Below are 19,860 nucleotides of genomic sequence, written 5' to 3' on the forward strand. Positions count from 1 at the left end.
CCAGTGATTATTCAGGCTGACGCAATTACCATCTTGTCTTTATTCCTCCACTGCAACAAGGTCTTGTTTGTCACTGAGGATAGGAAGGACCGTAATGATTACAATCTAGTATCCCAGCCTTTATATAGTCATTATTATAATTCAAACGTAAACAGTACCTGGACAATCTTTTTTTTTAAATACATTATGAAACTAATTCTATTTATTTATCTTTGTCTCACTGTGTTCTCTTCCTCTGTCTGTGTGTGTGTGTGTGTGTGTGTGTGTGTGTGTGTGTGTGTGTGTGTGTGTGTGTGTGTGTGTGTGTGTGTGTGTGTGTGTGTGTGTGTGTGTGTGTGTGTGTGTGTGTGTGTGTGTGTGTGTGTGTGTGTGTGTGTGTGTGTGTGTGTGTGTGTGTGTGTGTGTGTGTGTGTGTGTGTGTGTGTGTGTGTGTGTGTGTGCGTGCGTGCGTGTGCAGTGTTTGTCCAAGCCAGTAAGCTCCAGCAGCACATCTTCTCGGCCCACGGCCAGGAGGATAAGATCTACGACTGCTCCCCTTGTCCTCAGAAGTTCTTCTTCCAGACGGAGCTACAGGTGAGCCTCAGGCCAGCGAGACCACAGACCCACCAGCGGTCCCAGTGGCCGCTCATTTATTCAGTTATCTACCAGGGACGCCGCACGTTTATCAACATTTTCAGTTTCCCAATCAATGTAAATGTGTCGGAGTTTAGTTAATGAGCTTGTTTTCATCCGCGGCCCCCGCCTCCCCATGCATGTCCTTTGGGTTATCACATAAGACCGACCATGAAACGCAACACCCAAACCACCGCACGCCACACAAGACACTTCCACGCCAACATATACTGTACCCCTCCATCCCGTACGGGAAGAGAGGCTCTGAAGGAATTATTTCAGTCCGTTTTCCAAAAACCCATTTGTGATGTTCAGATATGATTTGATTTGCTTATTAGACCAGCACCGGCAGCACTAAAATATCTGGAATTAGAGGATTAGTGGAATGTTCATTTTCGAAGGGGTAATTACATACAAGAGGCAAACACACAGTGAGTCAATACACTCCACATCTCCACTTCTAATCACAGAGGAGGCCTCGTGGCTAAATATGAGCTGTGTCCTCGGGGAGACCATATCTGCCCTTCAACTAAGTTTAGCAGTTGGACTTATGAACTCGCAATGTTACCAAGATAATCCATTTTCTAGCAATCTCTTTCTCCGGGTCCTCGGAGAAGAAGAGAAAATGTCAGACCATATTGTATTATTTCAATGTGGTGATGGTTGTTTTGGAACGGGGCTGCTGTGTTCAGGGGATGGCACCACTCTCATATTCAGATCTATCTTTCTGTTACCTTGTGTAACTGAAACAGTAAGATACAAACAGTGTAACCTACCGCGTCCGTGTCCCAATACTCTGAAACACAGAGAGGAAGCCTTCAAGTCCAGCCACAAGGAACTTTAGATTAGTGGTGGTACGTATTAGTTCCTAGCCAGGGGAAGTACCCAGGAACTTTAGATTAGAGGTGGTACGTATTAGTTCCTAGCCAGGGGAAGTACCCAGGGCTTTAGATTAGTGGTGGTACGTATTAGTTCCTAGCCAGGGGAAGTACCCAGGGCTTTAGCTTGAGACATTGGCTTCAGCAGAGATTTTCATATTGAGATTCAAGCCGTAAACACACAGGGTGTGTGTCTGCCAGGAGGAAGGTGAATGTGATCATTATCTGTCAGCTATTTGAGCACCGCAACCATGAATAAAACAACCGCTGATCCACCAACATGCCGCCCTGCCATGGAGAGAGCCATTAATAAGCCTTGTTGCTTCTCCAAACTGCCAACCAGTCTTTTTTACTTTGTTCATGCCAAGGCCTTCTGTTTATCACATTTTCATCTCTCATTGGTATGAATGTCTTCTATATAGCCAGGATTGTTACAGAGACCTGTAAACAATCTCAAATAACCTGGGGATGTTTTCTTACTTTTTTTTTATTTTTTGACATTTTTGGGGAATGAAGTGATCTCCACCTCCCTCAGGTGTTGTTTCATGCATGATTATATTGTTTTACACTCTCTGTGAAGAGACGAGAGCGGAACATGAAAGACCTCTGGCACTTTTGTTGTGAAACAGGGTTATGAAAGAAGAGCTGGATTGAGCTTGGGGGATAAGACTATCATTATACTCAACCTGTGCCAGTGTGCCATGCTCTAAAGACAGTCCCTAGTGGGTGCACTGCATGCACACGCACACATGCACGCACACGCACACACACACACACACACACACACACACACACACACACACACACACACGCACACACAAACAGAAATACATGCAACCCATATAAGAAAGATAAGATATTCCTTTATTGATCTTTTGGGGAAATTCACGTAGATCACGTTTAAACACACATTCAAGCACACATTTACATACATTTACTTTATCATAAGTAGAGGCTTGGGAAGATTACCACGCAGACCACCATGAAGCTCCTCTTTGAGTTATTAATGTATTATTATAAAAAAAAATCTTTCAAGATCACATTTTTATTAAAAAGAATACAATAATAATAATAGTTAATTATGAATTCATTTCTAATGTTATGTTGGTATCTGGATGTCATTGGAAGACGAGGCAAGTCCTGTTCTGCAGAAACTGTGTCTGTTTGTTATCTGCAGTTAAAGTATCAGACATAAAGTCCAGGTTGGAGCCCTGTTGGTTTGTTTTTTTTGTTTGTTTTGTTTTTTATTTCTTTATTTTCTTAGTTGTTGTTTGTTTGTGTTTTGTGATTTTTGTATTTTTTTTTTCACTGTATCACACTTCAAAATGTGTGGCTGACAGGGGGGCAGTGGTTTGTCAGTCTGTGTGAAGTGTAGAGCTGTCTTCCTGCAGCGAGCAGCACCAGAGTGGAGGCTGTCTGTGTGCCAGGCCTGGAGTTTGGAGTTCTCTCCCCCGTCCTCCCTGACACTTTGGCCCGCTCCGCTCACCCGGCTACCCGGGCTCCTCATCTCTCGCAGTAGCCGGGAAGGGTCAAAGGGCCACGGCGCAAGCTGGGAGGAGGGGTGGGGAGAGGGAGAGCTGCCACGGCAGGTAAAAGGGAAGCGGGAGCAGGATATTTTATTAATTTGCCGCTGAGATCCTGAAACAGACCAAAGGCTGTGACAGGTATCCAGTGCACCCCTTCGCACGCTCCCCCACCGCCTCCTCCCCGTGAACTCTACCCTGCGAGGGGCTAGCCAATTTTCGCCAGCCTGTCGAGATGGATGATGGGAGAGCATCCGTCTAATCAGCCCTCCTAGGACCCCCCGCCCGGCCGCCCCCCTCGGACCGGCCAGATTGACTGACTCCTGGGCCAGTGTGCCCCAGAATCCAGATTCCAGAGGAGAATACAGTAGTCTCTCGTTTCTTTCTCTTTCCATTTCTTTCACAGACAGACAAACTAAGTACTGAGATGCATGGACCACAATCCCCACAAAACTCCCCAGAGACACCCTCCCCCCTCCCCCTCTCACAGAGAAGAGCCCCCACCCCGAGTCTTCCCCCCCCCTCACCCTATTAAAAGATGGAGTAGAGGGTAGATATTTCATGAGGTGCTGATGATGAGGGCGAACAGTTCAGTATTTGTGCTAACAGGGCTAGCTGCGCCCCCCCCCCCCCCCCCCCACACACACACCCTCACCCTGCCAACCCCCTGAGCAACTAAGAGAGAGAGAGAGAGAGAGAGAGAGAGAGAGAGAGAGCTTCACCACATCCTCACGCCCCTAATAAGATGCACCATTCTCTCATTCTAAAATCGGCCTTGCTCTATCTCTCTCCCTTCCCCTGGTGTGAAGAAAACCCACTGTCTGGGTTTAAGCATAGACCCCGTTGCAGTTCGACAAAGTTATGATAACAAACTTTGGCTCCTTTTCCCCCCTCCCCGTGTGAGCTTGGAAGACGGTCGCATTGCATAAGGAACGGAGCCGCCGACAGTTCCACGACGCTGGATTAATTAAGCAGATTCATTAACTGATGGTTGCGGTGGCAGCATTAGCCCCGGCTTAAATCTGACATTTCTCTGAGTGCAGTTCATTTGTGAGGAGGCACATGAGGGGTCGGCTCATCATGGCTCACGCTAGCGATGTATATAAGAGGGGTGTGCGATTGGAGTATTCACTCCCCACTTCCTAGACGAGACAATGAGATTGAAGTCCCACAGCAGCGAAGATGATGTTCCCTTGTCGCTTTCAGATGGGGCATCTTCCTCTTCCTTTTCTTCGTTTTTTTCTTTCTTTCTTCCCCCCCCCCCCCCCCTTCTCCTTCATCCCCACTTTCATTATCATTGCTTGGAAGTGTTATGAGATTGTAAGTGGCGCGTTAAGCCCTCACCGGGGTCCGGGGTACAGTAGGACTTCTCCTGCAGATGCCCGCAGGATACGTACCTTTAATTGGAGTGTCTGTTAAAAAGGATTCCTTCAGAAGACAATCCAAAAAGCTCCCCGGCCTTAATGAGTGGTGGAAGTGACAGGAGCCGCCACGTCTGTACCGCGTTCCACTTCTCCACCCGGATGAGACGCTCCTCTCTCCCGGTGTGATAGACCACGTCGTCGCGCCGTGGCCGATTTTAATTAAGCATATTTAACTGGCCAGGTCAGTGTAAACGGCTATGCATAATGTCATAACGTCCATCAGAGAGAGAGAGAGAGAGAGAGAGAGAGCGAGAGAGAGAGAGAGAATAACATGATGATATGGGTGAAATGTACCCAATGATGAAAGAGAGTAGACTGCACTGCTAATTGTGATATTAGAATGCGTTCAGATCGTCCTCCGTAGGTGTAAAAGGGTGATTTTCAGCGAGATGTTTGACTTGGTGGTTAATCGTGTTTTAGCCACACAACAACACACAATCCGAGACGAGCCCACAGCATAAACATGGGGACCTAATTCCCTAGAAATGTTTATATATCTAGTTATTTATTATGTTTTTTTTCTTTTTTTTTTAAACTTTTTTTATACCCAGCCCCCACCTTAAACGCTCTCTACGTCCCCGGCACGTGTCACGCGGAGGCAGATCTACTATCTGTTGGTGCCCTGGTGGCTCCCAACCGCCCCACCTCCTCTGAATATATTCATGCGTATATATATATGAGTATGACAGCTTCTCACACTTTTGAAAGTTGTGTCGTCGTCCCCCCCCCTTCTCTTAAATGACAAGTCGTTTCTTGCTTCATCACCCCAGGTGTTCTGAATTCTGTCACCATTTCAAAAAGTTGCGCTACAAAATGAAAGAACAGTGAATAAAAAAAAATAAAAAGGGAACAAAAAAATAAACAAAAAGGCGGCTTGTGAGGCACCATCATTAATATTTAAGCTTATTTATAATGATGTACAAACACTGTATAAACACGGCTCAGTACTGTAAAAGAGGGACGTAAGCATCCTCAGATGATTGGCGATGTATCGCTATAGCGATGTTCTAGTTTCGCAGGTGGATCAGAATTAGACAGCATGACAGACCTAATGATCCTAAGAGGATAGTCTCTCACAGTATGTATGTTTGTGTGCGTGCGTGTGTGTGTGTGTGTGTGTGCGTGCGTGTGTGTGTGGGTGTGTGGTGTGCGTGTGTGTGTGCGTGTGTGTGTGTGTGTTTGTCTTCCTCTCTTGTCTCTCCCAGGGTCTGATGTGTGCATGCAAACACAATGTCTGGAGGGAGACGTGACAAAAACTCCCAGAAGCCTTTGAGCTGTTATTTTTTTTTCTTCTTCCACTGTTTTACCACTGGGGAAAGTAAAATCCAAACAAAGAAGAAGGAGAAGAAGAGGCGCTGGCGCTCGATGTGCCGCGTGCTAGAATCCATCACCAGAACGCTCCCTCAGAACACGTTTCCTTTTCTTTCCTTGACTTGACCTCTTCTGCAACTTAGATACGTTGCGTTATAATAAGTGATTTCACGACAGGTTTAATTTCCCCCCGCTATAAGTGATACAAACAAAATTCCAAGCTCCTTATTTATACCGCCATTGATGTTTACTGAAAATACATATTGGTTATAATAAACAGCGTCCTCTCGAATTTCATTTTTCAAACACGTTTTAAACACGGTGATTAATTAAACACTTGAGTTTAGAATAGGTATGTTTAATGACACCAATCGGGGGTGTCTATTAAAACCTACTCGCACGGCCCCTTCAGCGGGACAACATGAGTGTGCATTTCGGGCCTTCTCTCTCTCTCTCTCTCTCTCTCTCTCTCTCTCTCTCTCTCTCTCTCTCTCTCTCTCTCTCTCTCTATCTCTCTATCTCTCTCACTCCACAGAGAGGTGCGGAAATGCAGGAGTAAATTTGGTCCTCAAAAAATCTCTCGTGTGTTTGTGAAGTGGACTATCTACCGTTGCAACGAGGGAGGGAGAAAGGGAGGGGGGGGGAGAGTGCACTCTCTGCTGTAGCATCCCCTAGTCAAAGTCTGCGGCCGACTGAAGTGGTTAAATGTGAGAGTAATTGTGTTTTGTTTCTGGGACTGACATGCGGAGCCCCATGGACCCCGTCTCCCTCCCAGTGACAGGCAGAGATCCTCCCCCCTCGCTCAGTCTAATTAGAGGATGTAGCCCTGGGCTTGCGTCCCAGGAAGGCCCATCCCCCTCCCAAGATGGCTCCCCTAAGAAAGCCCTTAATTGGGTTCTTTAGTCATAGTCTTCATTTTAGCTGGAAAGGCATCTGTGTGTTGCCCTCACCTCTCAGAATACAGTTTGTATCTCTCTCTATCTCTCTCTCTCTCTTTCCTCCCCTCTCGTCTTCTTTTTTCTTTCTCCCTCTCCCTTCCCTTACACTCTCTTTCTCTCTCTCTAACACTCACTCTCTCTTTCTCCTCCTCCCTCATCTCCCACTCTCTCCTCACTTAATGAGGCCCCATAATAACACAGCAGTTGTGCAGTTGTTTTGCTACCTCTGTCAAACAGCAGGATCACTACATAGTGTGTGTTTCCAGCACCATTCACTTGTCTACTTAGACAGGGTAATGAGTATCTTTTGGCGGAAAAACAAAGTGCCCACAAAGAAAGGAGGTCCGTCGTTTCCAGTTCCACCTCAGAAGTATCAGCTCTGGGCAGTTAGTCATCTAGTCATTCCAGGTATTATTATTATTCATTTAATGTGATTTCTTTTGGTTGGTGTTTTTTTTGTTTACAAGCATGATCAGATCAGAGTGAGACTCACATAGAGGGTGTTCACGTTACCGTCAAAACCCCACCCTAGAGAGCCCAGCGCTGCTGTTACTGTATGTCCACCGGTCCCCGGGCACCCCACTTCAAACAAGACATGTCTGTTGCCAAGGAGACCGGGGCCGGTTGTGGCCAAACAGTGTCCGGGGTCGACCCCTCCCCACGGCCTGATAAGTGTTGACTGTGGAGAATGCCAGCTGCTGTATTATTTATTTATTTATTTGTCTGATTGTATTCTTCGCTGGTCTGAGCTGGCCAGCAGTAAGCCTGGCCCGGGGCCAAAGTAGGAAGGGATTACTCCCCTAGTGGACCGGTCAACAACAGTGGGGTATCGCACGAAGGGAGTGACTAAAGTCGGCACTGGCCCGCGTTCAGCACCAGAGTGGGGATCTCGTAGGAACGCAGGACGCTCTCTGGACTCGGAGTAAACGCCGGTAACACGGTTCACAGTGGCAGAACATTTGATATAAATCAGGAACATAATGGAATCCGAACACAATGGTAATAGTCAGGGGTTATGATCCTTCGATACAAATGGAGTGACGCTGTTGATTGTCCATTGCTCCTTCTATAGGAGTTCAAAAGCACTGCTACAGTGTGTGTGTGTGTGTGACATTTCACCTGCGATCATAGTAGTAGAGGAACTGTGGGTTCTTTGTTTCAGCATCACTCTGTGACGTGCTCTCATGCCTTAATTAAACTCCTGACTGATGACTAGTAGTCTCTGCACGGGTCTCTGTGGTGCAGGCTCCCCCTCCCGGGGTCCCACAAGCAGCTACTGTATATGCCGACTTGTGTCAGCCATGAATAGCAAAGAGAGCCTCTGCACAGAGTGAGTAGTATAGAAGACGGGGATCTACTGATATATCAGCAGACTTACCAGTATCTGACAATTTGAGGTTTTAAAAAAGAAAAAGCACAATAGAGGACAATTGGAACTGTATTGTTCCCGGTGGATTGTTGGAAGATTTTACATTTTACATTTTGGGGTGATATTTTAGAGTTGTGTTGCTTAATGCATTTTAAGCAATTTCTCCTCAAATGTACATGGTTGCATGTCATGTATTTGTTACTACTACTCTCATGAGACCACGTGATTATCTGAAGATAGACACGTCTGAAAACCTTGATCTGTCTTGTACCTGCATTTGTACTAAAATTCCTACAACAGTCGGTATATCAGTATCAAATATCATATCGGCATCGCATTATTAACATTTTGAAGATCAGATTGTTTTCCGAGCCCATCACCTCTTTATTGTGAATGGAGTTCACACACTGTAAAATAGGTCAACTAATGTTGAACACATAAAGTCCTATATGGCACTTCAAGGCCACTTTACAGGGTTATGTAGACCTTCTGGCCAATTGCTTTCCACTTGTCAGCCCCACGCCTGTATAACGTGTCCACTGCCCCCCCCCCCCCCCAGTTTGAAGGGCCCCTAAAGGCCGAAGCTTAGAAAGTCATTATTGTTCTCTCTATCAGCTTTCTGAACACTCAATAAACCTGGGGTTTAATGTTACATGCTGGAGAGCATGAGGTAGAGGGGAGACACAACGATGCACGAGGATGTTTAGCATTATGTCTCTGCATGTGGGAACATAATACTCTGTCAAACATCCGTCCGTGTTTTGACGAAGCCTTTACATGACGTGATGTGTGGACACTGCGAGGGCCGGGGCGGGGCCCGGCGGGGGCCAGATGAAAGGCTGGAGCGCGTGCGCCCGGGTCCATCAGCACTTCTTCCTCCTGCGGATGCTGATGTAAGAGGCACACCTCCGGTGCCTCAGTGGAGACCGGGCGCTATCGATGGAGGAATGTGAAACGACATAAAGAATGATTAGTTAATAAATCAACTCCCCAGCCGGCTTGCACTTTCCCTCGTTCCCCTCTCCCCCTCTCTCCTTCCCCATCACCACCCTCCTCCTCCTCCTCCTCCTCCTCCTCCTCGCCCCACTCCCTCCCTCCCTCTCAGAGGCTGCGTTAAATTCCTAAGACGTGTTGCACCTGTTTGCATGGGGCACACAGGACCCCTGCCGGGGCGTTCTCTCCCTCCTCTCCTGCTGCCCCTGAGGGCGTTGCAGCAGGGTGATGTAATCAGATGAAAGTGGAGGGTTAACGGTGGCACGGAGCCCAGAGAACAGGGGAGGAGAGGAAAGAGGCTCACACTCCGAGCCCATGCAGCCAGGCTCTCGCCAGGGAGAAGCGGGGTGCGCATTATTGATCAGAGCAAAATTTAATTTAGTGGAGAATTGACTGCTATGGTTTACCTGGACACTGCTGCGAGCTTGTGTGGCCAGCAGGTGGTTGGTGGGAGGGATGGGGAGGGGGGGGGGGGGTACAAGGAGATTAAGGGTTGGGTGGAAGGGGAGGAAGTGGATGGAACTGGGGGAATGGTGTGGGGGAGGCACACCAGTATGTTTGGGGGTGGGGGCAGGAAACCGGGGGGGGGGGGGGGGGGGGGGGCGTAACAGGCTCAACGGAAGGGGTCCTATTAATCCTACAGGGGGAATTCCGTTAGAAGTGTGACACTATCAGCGACATCCTCCTTGCCGGGTCAGCGAATATGGACAAAGGACGTCAGCTTAAACACAAGTCATCATCTTCAATGGCGCCAGGATCTTTGCTGTCTGCAGATTAGATTGTGAAGACGTTTTTCAGGGAGCTATGACTTGTGAGGAGTATGATGCATGATGGATATATTATTATTTCTTTCTTTCTTTCTCATAAATAGTCTTGGTCTTCCTCATCCTCGTCCCTGACATTATGCTCATATCTTCATTGACTTGATGTACTTTAGAAGTGTCGACTGGTCTTCACAGACAGAAGTGCAGAGGTAGTGGAGCACTTGATGAGAATGAAGCCACTTTCCTTCTTAGCCCCCTCCCTCCCTCCCTCCCTCCCTCCCTCCCTCCCTCCCTCCCTCCTCTATACTGATATACAGAATAATTCAGTATCCATAGAGATAAAGGTTTTGTTTTCTTTCTTTTTTTTTACCTTTTTCTTTCCCCTCCATCTCTTCTATTCTTCTATTTCCCCCCAGTCTGTATATGGCTGCCACTGAAGTCGTTTAACACTGTCCTTGAGAAAACCCTCAGTGAGAAAACTCCTGGCATGTTTAAGGAAAAGGTAGAATAGTGTGTGTGTGGTGTGTGTGCGTGTGTATGTGTGTGTGCGTGTGTGTGTGTGTGTCAGACAGAGCCGGGATGTGCAGGGGGGGGGGGGGCATTCCCCAGAGGGCTTATTTTTCCCTCTAATAGCTGTTACGAGCCCTACATTATATCCAAGGAGCTATGTTCCTTTGGGGTCCTCACACACACACACACACACACCTAGACGCACAGGCAAACTCACACAAAGGCATGCACATGCACTTGAAAACACACACACACACACACACACCTAGGTGCACAGACACACTCACACAAAGACATGCACTTAAAAACACACACACACACACCTAGGTGCACAGACACACTCACACAAAGACATGCACTTAAAAAACACACACACACACACACACACACCTAGACGCACAGACACACACACACACAAAGTCATGCACACACATTCCTCTCTATTTCTCTCTCTCCTTCACACACACATACACGCACACACACACACACACATTCTCAGTCCCAGCCGCTTTGCTCTCTCCGTGTCAATATCCTGCCATTTGAAGTCACGTACTGCAGGGGCTTCTGGGAGTCGCCGAGGAGCCGGGCTGACGGGTAATGGGCCGCATTCATTAATAAGGTTGCCGTGCTCCTGTCCCTCCTCGGCAACGCCATGGATGTCTTCACCGGGGGGTAGGGGAGGGAGGGGGTAGGGGAGGGAGGGAGGGGGGGAGCGTCCCGTGGGGAGTCTCCTCCCAGACTCACTTAAAGGAGCTTTATTTCAGCTAGAGAGAGAGAGAGAGAGAGAGAGAGAGAGAGAGAGAGAGAGAGAGAGAGAGAAGCAGAGGAGCGGTCCAGGGCCTGCCTGTTTAAAAGAGGGAGAGCAGGGCCCAGGCGAGCCGCGCCAACCCTTACAGGGGTCGCACTCCTGCCCCCCCGTCAAACAGCTTATTACCCCTCCTGTCGGAGAGTAATCGCCCCCGCTCAAAGGAAAGCTGTTGAGGTGTTTAAATGCTTTATATGGAGGCACCTGAGAGGGGGAAGAGGGGGAGGGGATTTCTCCCAGCACCGCCCGGGGGACACTGTGCCAATAGGATTGAAGGTGACTGCTTTGGTGAACTCACCTTCATACACAGCATCTCACCGAGTTGCTGTAAATATATGTTGTTGTTGCTGGTGTTTTTCGTGTTTTTTGAGGAGGAGGAGGATTTGCTTTCTTGGTGTATTTCATGGTGTATTGTACTTAAATGGGAACCTGAATGTCAGTTTGCATTCTATTGCCTGTGTGTGTGCATGCATGCCTAATGTTGTGCGTGTGTGTGTGTGTGTGTGTGTGTGTGTGTGTGTGTGTGTGTGTGTGTGTGTGTGTGTGTGTGTGTGTGTGTGTGTGTGTGTGTGTGTATGTCTGTGTGTGTGTGTGTCTCTCTGTGTGTGTGTGTGTGTGTGTGTGTGTGTGTGTGTGTGTGTGTGTGTGTGTGTGTGTGTGTGTGCGTGCGTGTGTGTGTGTGTGTGTGTGTGTTTGTGCGTGTCTGCATGCACGTGTATGTATGTGTATGTGTGTGTCTCTGCGTGTGTGTATGTCTGTGTGTGTCTCTCTCTGTGTGTGTATGTGTGTGTGTGTGTGTGCGTGAACGTGAGAGAGTGTGTGTGTGTGTGTGTGTGTGTGTGTGTGTGTGTGTGTGTGTGCATGCTGGTGAATCTGTGACAGGTGTGTCAAGTCCATGCCAGTTGAGAGAGTCCAAGGCCATGTTTTTAACAGAGCACAGCAAGTGGGGCATGTAGTTTGCATTAAAGGGATTAGCAGTCACTTCAAAAGATGACCTGGATTTGTCCCACCAGGGACACCAGTTACACACCCCCTGGTCCACACTCCCTTTAAAGACCCTGGCACAGCTGCCCCACTACAACCACTCTCACCGGTCTCTCTCTGTCAGGGCGCGCGCCTGTGTACGTTTGGGAGACCGAGTGCAAAAAGAGAGTGATAGCATCAGTCTTTCTATACTACAGTGATAGGTGTCCGTGTTGGGCACATACACAGTAGAGACTATATATTGTATAGTTATAAATATATACATAGTTCTTGTTTACCCTGTAGACACAATTATGTGGAATAAATAAATAATAAACATACATCAAACACTTTAAACATCAACGGCTTCATCTACATCGTCAACTGCTTCATTTACATCTTCAACTACCTCATTTACATCTTCAACTGCTTCATTTACATCTTCAACTGCTTCATTTACATCTTCAACTACTTCATTTACATCTTCAACTGCTTCCTCATTGTCACAATTATTATTATTATTATCATTAGTATTATTAGTGTTGTTATTATTATTATTATTATTATTATTATTATTATTATTATTATTATTATTATTATTATTATTATTATTATTATTATTATTATCATCATCATCATTTAACTTTTTTCCCTGTGATATTCAACGTACATCTGCCGTAGATGCAGTACTTAGAGTAAACAAGGCCCCAAGCGGGCTAATAATATATTCCATCTGGTGTATTACCTTGTAATGGATTGGTTTCCATGGCCACGGTCATTGATCCGATGGCAGTATTCTTGAGGATTGAGATGTTAGAGGTTGTCAGCAGTCTTGTGTCTTTTGTGTCAACCCGGGATTTAACCATGCTTAATCCCATGGCGGACCTGCTATTGATCCACACATAGATTTGACTACTGTCCAGGTTAATTGGATTTGGGATAATGCAAACCTCACATACAGTAAAGCCTGAAGATGACATTCACATGCCAAAACAGGGTGCCTGTCAATCATGGTATCTATGGAAATAAAGATAGGGAAACGTTTTAAATCAGGGCAGACAGTGTGAATAATACATACCGGAATGCTGCATTAGCAGTCCAGTGTTCTGAAAAGCTGTAGTAAAAATTATAATCAGAGGAAAAATCTGAATAAATGAAAGATGTGGCTGTTATATCTGATCCAAAAATAATGTGGTTGTGTTTTAAATCGTCGATCGTGGCGTGAACATGCTGTAGTTCAATGCTGTGTCTATAGTCCGGTGTTCTAAACTGAGGGGAACTAAATGAAAGATGTGGTCCATATTTTTTCCCCCGTCCCTTCTTGTGTTTTTAGATCAGGGCTTGTGGCGCGAACACACTGACCAATGCTGTGTTTTAAACTGGAATCTGTACAAATCTGATCCTAATATATTGTCCCAGTCTTTTTTTCACGTGCGTTTGAAACCAGGGCTTGTGGTAATTCTGTTATACATCTGATCATAACGTGTGTTTCCCCCCGTCTCTGTTTTCTTGTGCCCTTCCAGAACCACACGTTGACTCAGCACAGCAGCTAACATGGCAGAGGAACGAGGATCACGTGGAGCAAAGAATATCGTCTGACCGCCAATTACCGTCAGTACAGTTTCCCCACTGACTTCCCTCGCACTGAACTTTGGATTCAGTCACACGCCGCACGGAACAACCCACGCCACAACGACAAGAAAAAAGAAGAAGAGAAAAAAAAAGGAGAGGGGAAAAAGAAGAGCAAGAGAGAGACAATGGGGAGGAGAAAAGAGAGACGGGAAGGGAAGGGAAAAAATCTCTGTTCTTTGCTAACGTTTCGAGATGAGGAAAAGGCCAACTTGTTTGTACATAGAATTCTTCATGTGTTGCTTAACTACAGCTATATTGCAATCTTATACAGTATTAGCCAATGTACAGTTCAAAATGTTTGCCCCCCCCCCCCTCCAAAAGAGAGAGAGAGAGAAGGGGAGAAAAACAACAATGCCATTGTCAATCAGACCAGATGGGACTCATTGGGTTGTGTGAAGGAGTAACAAGGTGCCAACTGAGGGTGTAGGACGCTGTAAGAAACCGCCAAGTGTTGTCAGAACGACTCTTTTCCATCAGCCGCGCCTCCCGCTGTCGCGCGTGCGTGTTTGTGACGCCACGCCTTGACCCGTTCGACTCGTTTATGGGGTTAGAAGAAGAGGAGGAGGAGGAGGTAGAAGAAGAAGAAGGCTTGATTCACCAGCGTTGTCTGACACCACGACTGTGTTCATCTCAACATGGCCGCCAGAGGACCAGCTGAGGACGGTGGTGCGGCTTAATCCGCTCCGCCTGTGCACAGAGTTCAAATGAGAGGGGCGGGGGTGGTGATGGGGGGATAACACCACAGATAACAGGAAAACAGGACAGGATTCTGATATATGCAAACGCAGTGACACAGATTTGGAAAAAAGGCTCTAACTCCTCTGGTTGGCGCGTGAACAGAGGCGTGAAGACCCCATGTGGCTCCGAGAGCATGGGGGGGATCTCCAGCCCACTGATTCTACCTGTACATTTTCCTTGTTAATGTTTACTGCTTGTTCAAGCCTGGAGATTACTGGAATTATTTTTTCCCTTTTCTGTTCGGTTATCTCTTTGTAAAAAAAGAAAATATAAAAAAAATTCTTTTCTTTTTTCCGTTATTTTTTTTTTTGCAATGGGGAGTAAATCCATTTTAATTTGGGGTCACAGAGGCCGTACATGTAGTCGGTCTCTGAGGGGACGTGGTTATAAAACTCGGTCCCTGGCTCTCGTGGAGAGTTGCCCAAGTTCTCCTCTTGTTTCTCTGCGGTGTCCCGTTGCTCTGTTCAAGCTGGAAGCCATTGTGGCGTCGTACACGACTATAAATCATTCTGTTATGTAAATGTTTTGCATTCATCAAACCTGAGATGCACTTTTGTATGAAACTTTAATGTTTTGACCTTTTGATTGAGAATTGTTCGTACTCAGTTTACAGGAACCCACCATCTCCTGGAGCAAAAGGACAGTTATCTCTGATGTTATTAAAAATGTATTGTACAAATATGGAGTTCTGTATTTGGCAGACCTCGTTTTTTGTGTTGCACATGTGATGGAAATATTAAAAACTGTATGAAGAAGCGGCTCAGATGTCCTATTATTTACTATTGGATTATATGTGTGCGCGCAATAGCACATGTAAGCCCCACATGTATGTATGTGTGTGTGTGTACATGGAAATGTGTGCGTGAATCAAGAAGATAAACCAATCAGACAGGACCTATGACAGTATAAACATGATTATATCTTCACAAGCTTACATAGCATCCCCCCCCCCCCCCCCCCCCCGTTGTATCAAATTGCATCTATTTTTCCTCACTCCCTCGTGGCTCTCGCTAACGAACATCTGAACATCTTAAGGGAGGTCTGTGTTATTAATGACTCCATTACCCATCACCCTGTGCGGTCCCATTCAACACGCCCTCGCTCCAGGCCTATTTAGGGAGCCACCAGCGCTCCGGGGGACCGAGGGAAAGACTCCTCCGCCTGCACCGGGTGGGACAGAAAACCATGCAACAACATCTGTCTGTCTTTGCAAATGATTCGTCGTCTGAATAATGTTTAAATTCACGTAGCGTAACACTGATTCAAGCTCTCAGCTTTATTTTGAAAGGGCTCAGTGCTGCTTCTCGTACACAATACTGTGAAACAGTGATGGAATACTAAGTTATGACAGGAATAACATACATTGAGCAAACAGTGCTTCATTTCAAATAGAAAATGCTTTACATTCTTTTTACGACTCGACTAAAAAATGCTAATTTTTCTGATGGATATTTTGATTTGATAATGGACTGTTCTCATCCACTCTGGTCCATAGGATGATGGCAATAAACCTCATTACAACGGATGAATTATTGTGCATATGAGCCTGGATTACTCGTATTGAATTGAGTGTAATAGCATGTAGCCTACTGTATGATATCTATTAGTATTAGATTTCATTATGTGAATTTAATGAGCATTAGATGAGTGTTGGACGGACTCCTCAACAAGGACAGCCTTTCACAATGGAGATGGAATCCCTCATCCAAATCGGAGATGGTTTGGCCCAAAATTTACTGTCAAACCGAATGCAAGCTGGGCATCCATTAAGCTAGTGTCTCCCCGTGCCAGGCACTTTTAATAACCTTCAAGGGCATTTGAACGGGTCCAGAACTTTGCCTTGCCAGAGATGGACTGGCCCACATCATCCATTACATTAAATTGGGTGGCGGCCTCCAGCTCATATTTATGATTTAATTAAATTCACTTGTGAGGCGTATCAGAACCACTGGCCCCCCTTTCGCCGCCAGCCCAGGCAGCGAAACACATACACACACACACTCGGATGTACACATACACACACAAACACACGCACATACCGTATATATACACACGCATGGGTATGTAAGTGTTGTGCTTCGCGCCCAATAGTGAGACTTTGGCAGGGGCTCTCTCAGGGGTTCGTTTAAAGCAATATAATTACACAGCCCCCAAGAATTCTCCATCAGCAAGCAGCAGAATGGATGGCCTGTTCAGAGATAACTTCGGCTGGCTGATCCTCCGTGGTGTCGTCACCCAAACATTACCTCACTGCTAGTGGCACTCGATGCTAGTAAGAGTCGAGGCCCTCCTCAATCAAACTGGCCAGTCAAGCCAGATGTCCAGAAGCTGTAAACACCAATGTTCTGGTTCAGATAGATAGATGTGTGTGGAACGGCATCCGGATCCTTTATTGACAGCTTAACACCCATCAGGGGGAAGCGGCAACCTTCGCTTATAGGCATAGGCTAACCCTTATCTAGTGTGAACAATACAAGCATTAGCGTAGCTATAAGAATGCACTCAGTAGAGTGCAGACCTCTGCCAAGGCCTAACAATCTCCCCACTTTCACGTGCAACATTTTTACTGCGTAGATGACAGAAACAAGAGTTGCCCATATTGCCCGTCTCAACAGACCCAGGGTATAAATCCATAGGGTGGCGCTAGCGGAGAGGTTTGGGGACACCAAAATTAACAAGCATCTCACTGTACGGGTCATGACTGTGCACTGCAAATTTCAATGTAATCTGGCTGTTACCTTTCAAGATATAGTGCAAACAGTCACACACGTGCACACACAGACAGGGGGTGAAAACATAACCTCCATGGTGGAGATAACCATACCTTATACTCAAGCCCTTGTCCTTTGTACTTCTCCTGTGTCCTTGCCGTCGTTCTTCTTTGGTGGAAATGTTGGTTTAGTGAAAACTCAACATTGTTAGGCTGAGCATTCCTCCCACTGAAGGGGACCTTGGAGACCTCTTATGGCATTCAATATGTGCGCCCAAGCGTGAGATCCAGATCCATTTGGCCAGGGGATCCGCTGGGAGTGTCTGAGGTAACCCAATCTCTCACACCGGAGCTCCACGTCCATAGAGCCATCTTTTCTCTTCAGAACTGTGTCAGCAAAATGGACGATTCAACTTCTTCATATAGGCCAGACACCATGCTTGTGAATCTGGACAAAGGGCTGCTTTCTAATGTTTATTTCCTGTATATTTGTGTATATCTCTGGGGGAATGGTTCTGACACAATGTTAGTAGCATCAAATTGTTTCATTGAATTTCCTTGTGGCATCAGACTGAAATAATAAACGATACTTAATGTGGCATGAAATGACGTGCACTGCATCTCGTGCAAGTACATTGAGACTGTGAAGAAACGTCACAGATCAATTATAGTCTTCCTCAGAGCAGAACCAACCTCTTCAGATTCATGGGTGTGGATATAGCAAGGAAGGTTCTTAGGTGATAATTGGACGATGTCTGGAGCTGTGAACATCGCCTTGCAGGTTTGAAAAAGGTTCTAGAAAAACATGGCAACAGTAGAGACATCCACCCACATGCTACCCTACAAATCATTCATCCAATACAAAGGCACCATACGTGACAGATACTATGCGAGATGCAACCAAATGTAACATCAAAACTCAGTAGAGCCTATTAGTTTTTCTATTTTGTTGTATGTCAAGGATGCAACATGCTGTGAAGGCCTTCAGAAGGATCATGTCTGATCTAACCATAGCAGCATAACACTGTTCAATGCTGTACCACAATTTAAACAAAGAAAGAATGTATAATAATATTGGAGTTCCAAGGTATTCATGTGGATTAACTTAATTAAAAAGAAAAGCCTTTGTTTCTGTAGGGCTAGAACATACACGTTGTGACTACGTGTAAGCGCTTTGAGATTCCTAATGTAAGGCGCTATATAAAATAAATGTATTATTATTATTACAGAAGCCTTCACATAGGTCACCCTAATGCTTTATCCCAATAGAAATAAGGGTTTTTTATTAAGTTAATCCATATGGACCCCCTACCCCATCACTTTCTGTCATCTTAAAGGAACACACCAACATTATGCGGAATGCGCTTACCGTCTTATCCAGAGTCAGACAAGAAGATAGATACCAATTTTCTATCTGTGTGTTCAATAGAAAGCTATCCGGCTGCAAGCTATCCTAGCTTTGTGAGGGCTGTGTGTGTGTGTGTGGGTCATGAGCAGATAACAGGGACTCTTAAAGTTATCCGTGAAACGGACAACCACTAGACTGCTTACGCAGATATTTTAGGAGAGGGGAAAAATTAAACAACAGAAAACAACCTTTACAGATGGAAATCTCAAAGTGAGTAATTAAGAAAATAAATCAAGTCCCAAAAAACAGGACTACTCTCAATAAAGAGGTATAGTATAAAAGTAAATAAGCCACAAGGACACCTCCTAATAAAGGAGTTTATATTGGAAAAAGTAAAACAATAAACCTCCTCTAAGGGAGTTTATGTGTAGAATCACGTGAGTAGCCTAAAATAAGAATGACTACCATAAAGCTCAATTCTGAATCAGAGATCAGACTACACTTCAATATAATGAGCGTGACCAAATGGACAGCCAACACTAGGAAATGAAAAAGCAGTTGACACTGCGATCTCCAAACTTAAATAGACTCCACATGGCCATAGGCACAGCTGCACTGCATCAGGTGCAATCAAGCCCACACACCTGCCGACCCATGAGGCAATTAACCACAGGGAACAGGGATTGACAGCTATCCCTCACAGAGAGGTGAAATAAAGCAAAAATAGACAGCTGTCCCTCACAGAAAGGTGAAATAAGGCAAAAACCATGACAGGACCCCCCCAATAGGGGGCGGCTCCAGACGGACCCTCTGAGACACGTCTTAGAAACTCCCGAACAAGCTCAGGGTCCTCTGAGCTTGAGACGGATAAACGCCTCGGCAGATGGCACCCCCACGTCCCTCTCCTGTTCAGGAAACAGTGGAGGCTGATACCCAAACTGAACCTCAAATGGGGAGAGACCAGTGGATGCATTGCACAATGAATTATGTGTATATTCTGCCCATGCCAGTTGGTGACTCCAAGTGGTCGGATTGGAGGAGGCCAAGCAGCGAAGCATACTCTCCATAGACTGGTTGGTGCGCTCTGTTTGCCCATTGCTCTCCGGGTGGAACCCTGATGACAGGCTAACCGTCGCACCCAGTATAGTACAGAATGCCTTCCAAAACCGAGCAGTAAACTGGGGTCCACGGTCCGACACCACGTCCTGGCAGATGCCATGAATTCGGAAGACATGGTCAACCACCAGTTGAGCGGTCTCCTGAGCAGATGGCAGCTTGACCAGCGGAATGAAGTGAGCTGCTTTGGAGAACCTATCCACCACCACCATGATGACGCTGTGTC

At 46.2% G+C, this 19,860-nt stretch overlaps 1 protein-coding gene across 4 annotated transcripts in view; it reads left to right on the plus strand.

Moving 5' to 3' along the window:
* Positions 1-15,200, plus strand: part of LOC311239075 (zinc finger protein 521-like) — a 108,629-nt gene extending 93,429 nt beyond the window's left edge. For all 4 annotated transcript variants that reach the window (XM_084327304.1, XM_084327305.1, XM_084327306.1 and 1 more), the window contains exons 7-8: positions 458-573; positions 13,614-15,200. In XM_084327304.1, the coding sequence (XP_084183430.1) occupies positions 458-573; positions 13,614-13,643 (146 nt within the window). In that variant the 3' untranslated portion in view covers positions 13,644-15,200. The remainder of the gene's footprint in view (positions 1-457; positions 574-13,613) is intronic.
* Positions 15,201-19,860: the final 4,660 nt, after the last annotated feature.

This window comes from Notolepis coatsorum, assembly GCF_963971535.1.
Source record: "Notolepis coatsorum genome assembly, chromosome: 13".
NCBI lineage: Eukaryota > Metazoa > Chordata > Actinopteri > Aulopiformes > Paralepididae > Notolepis > Notolepis coatsorum.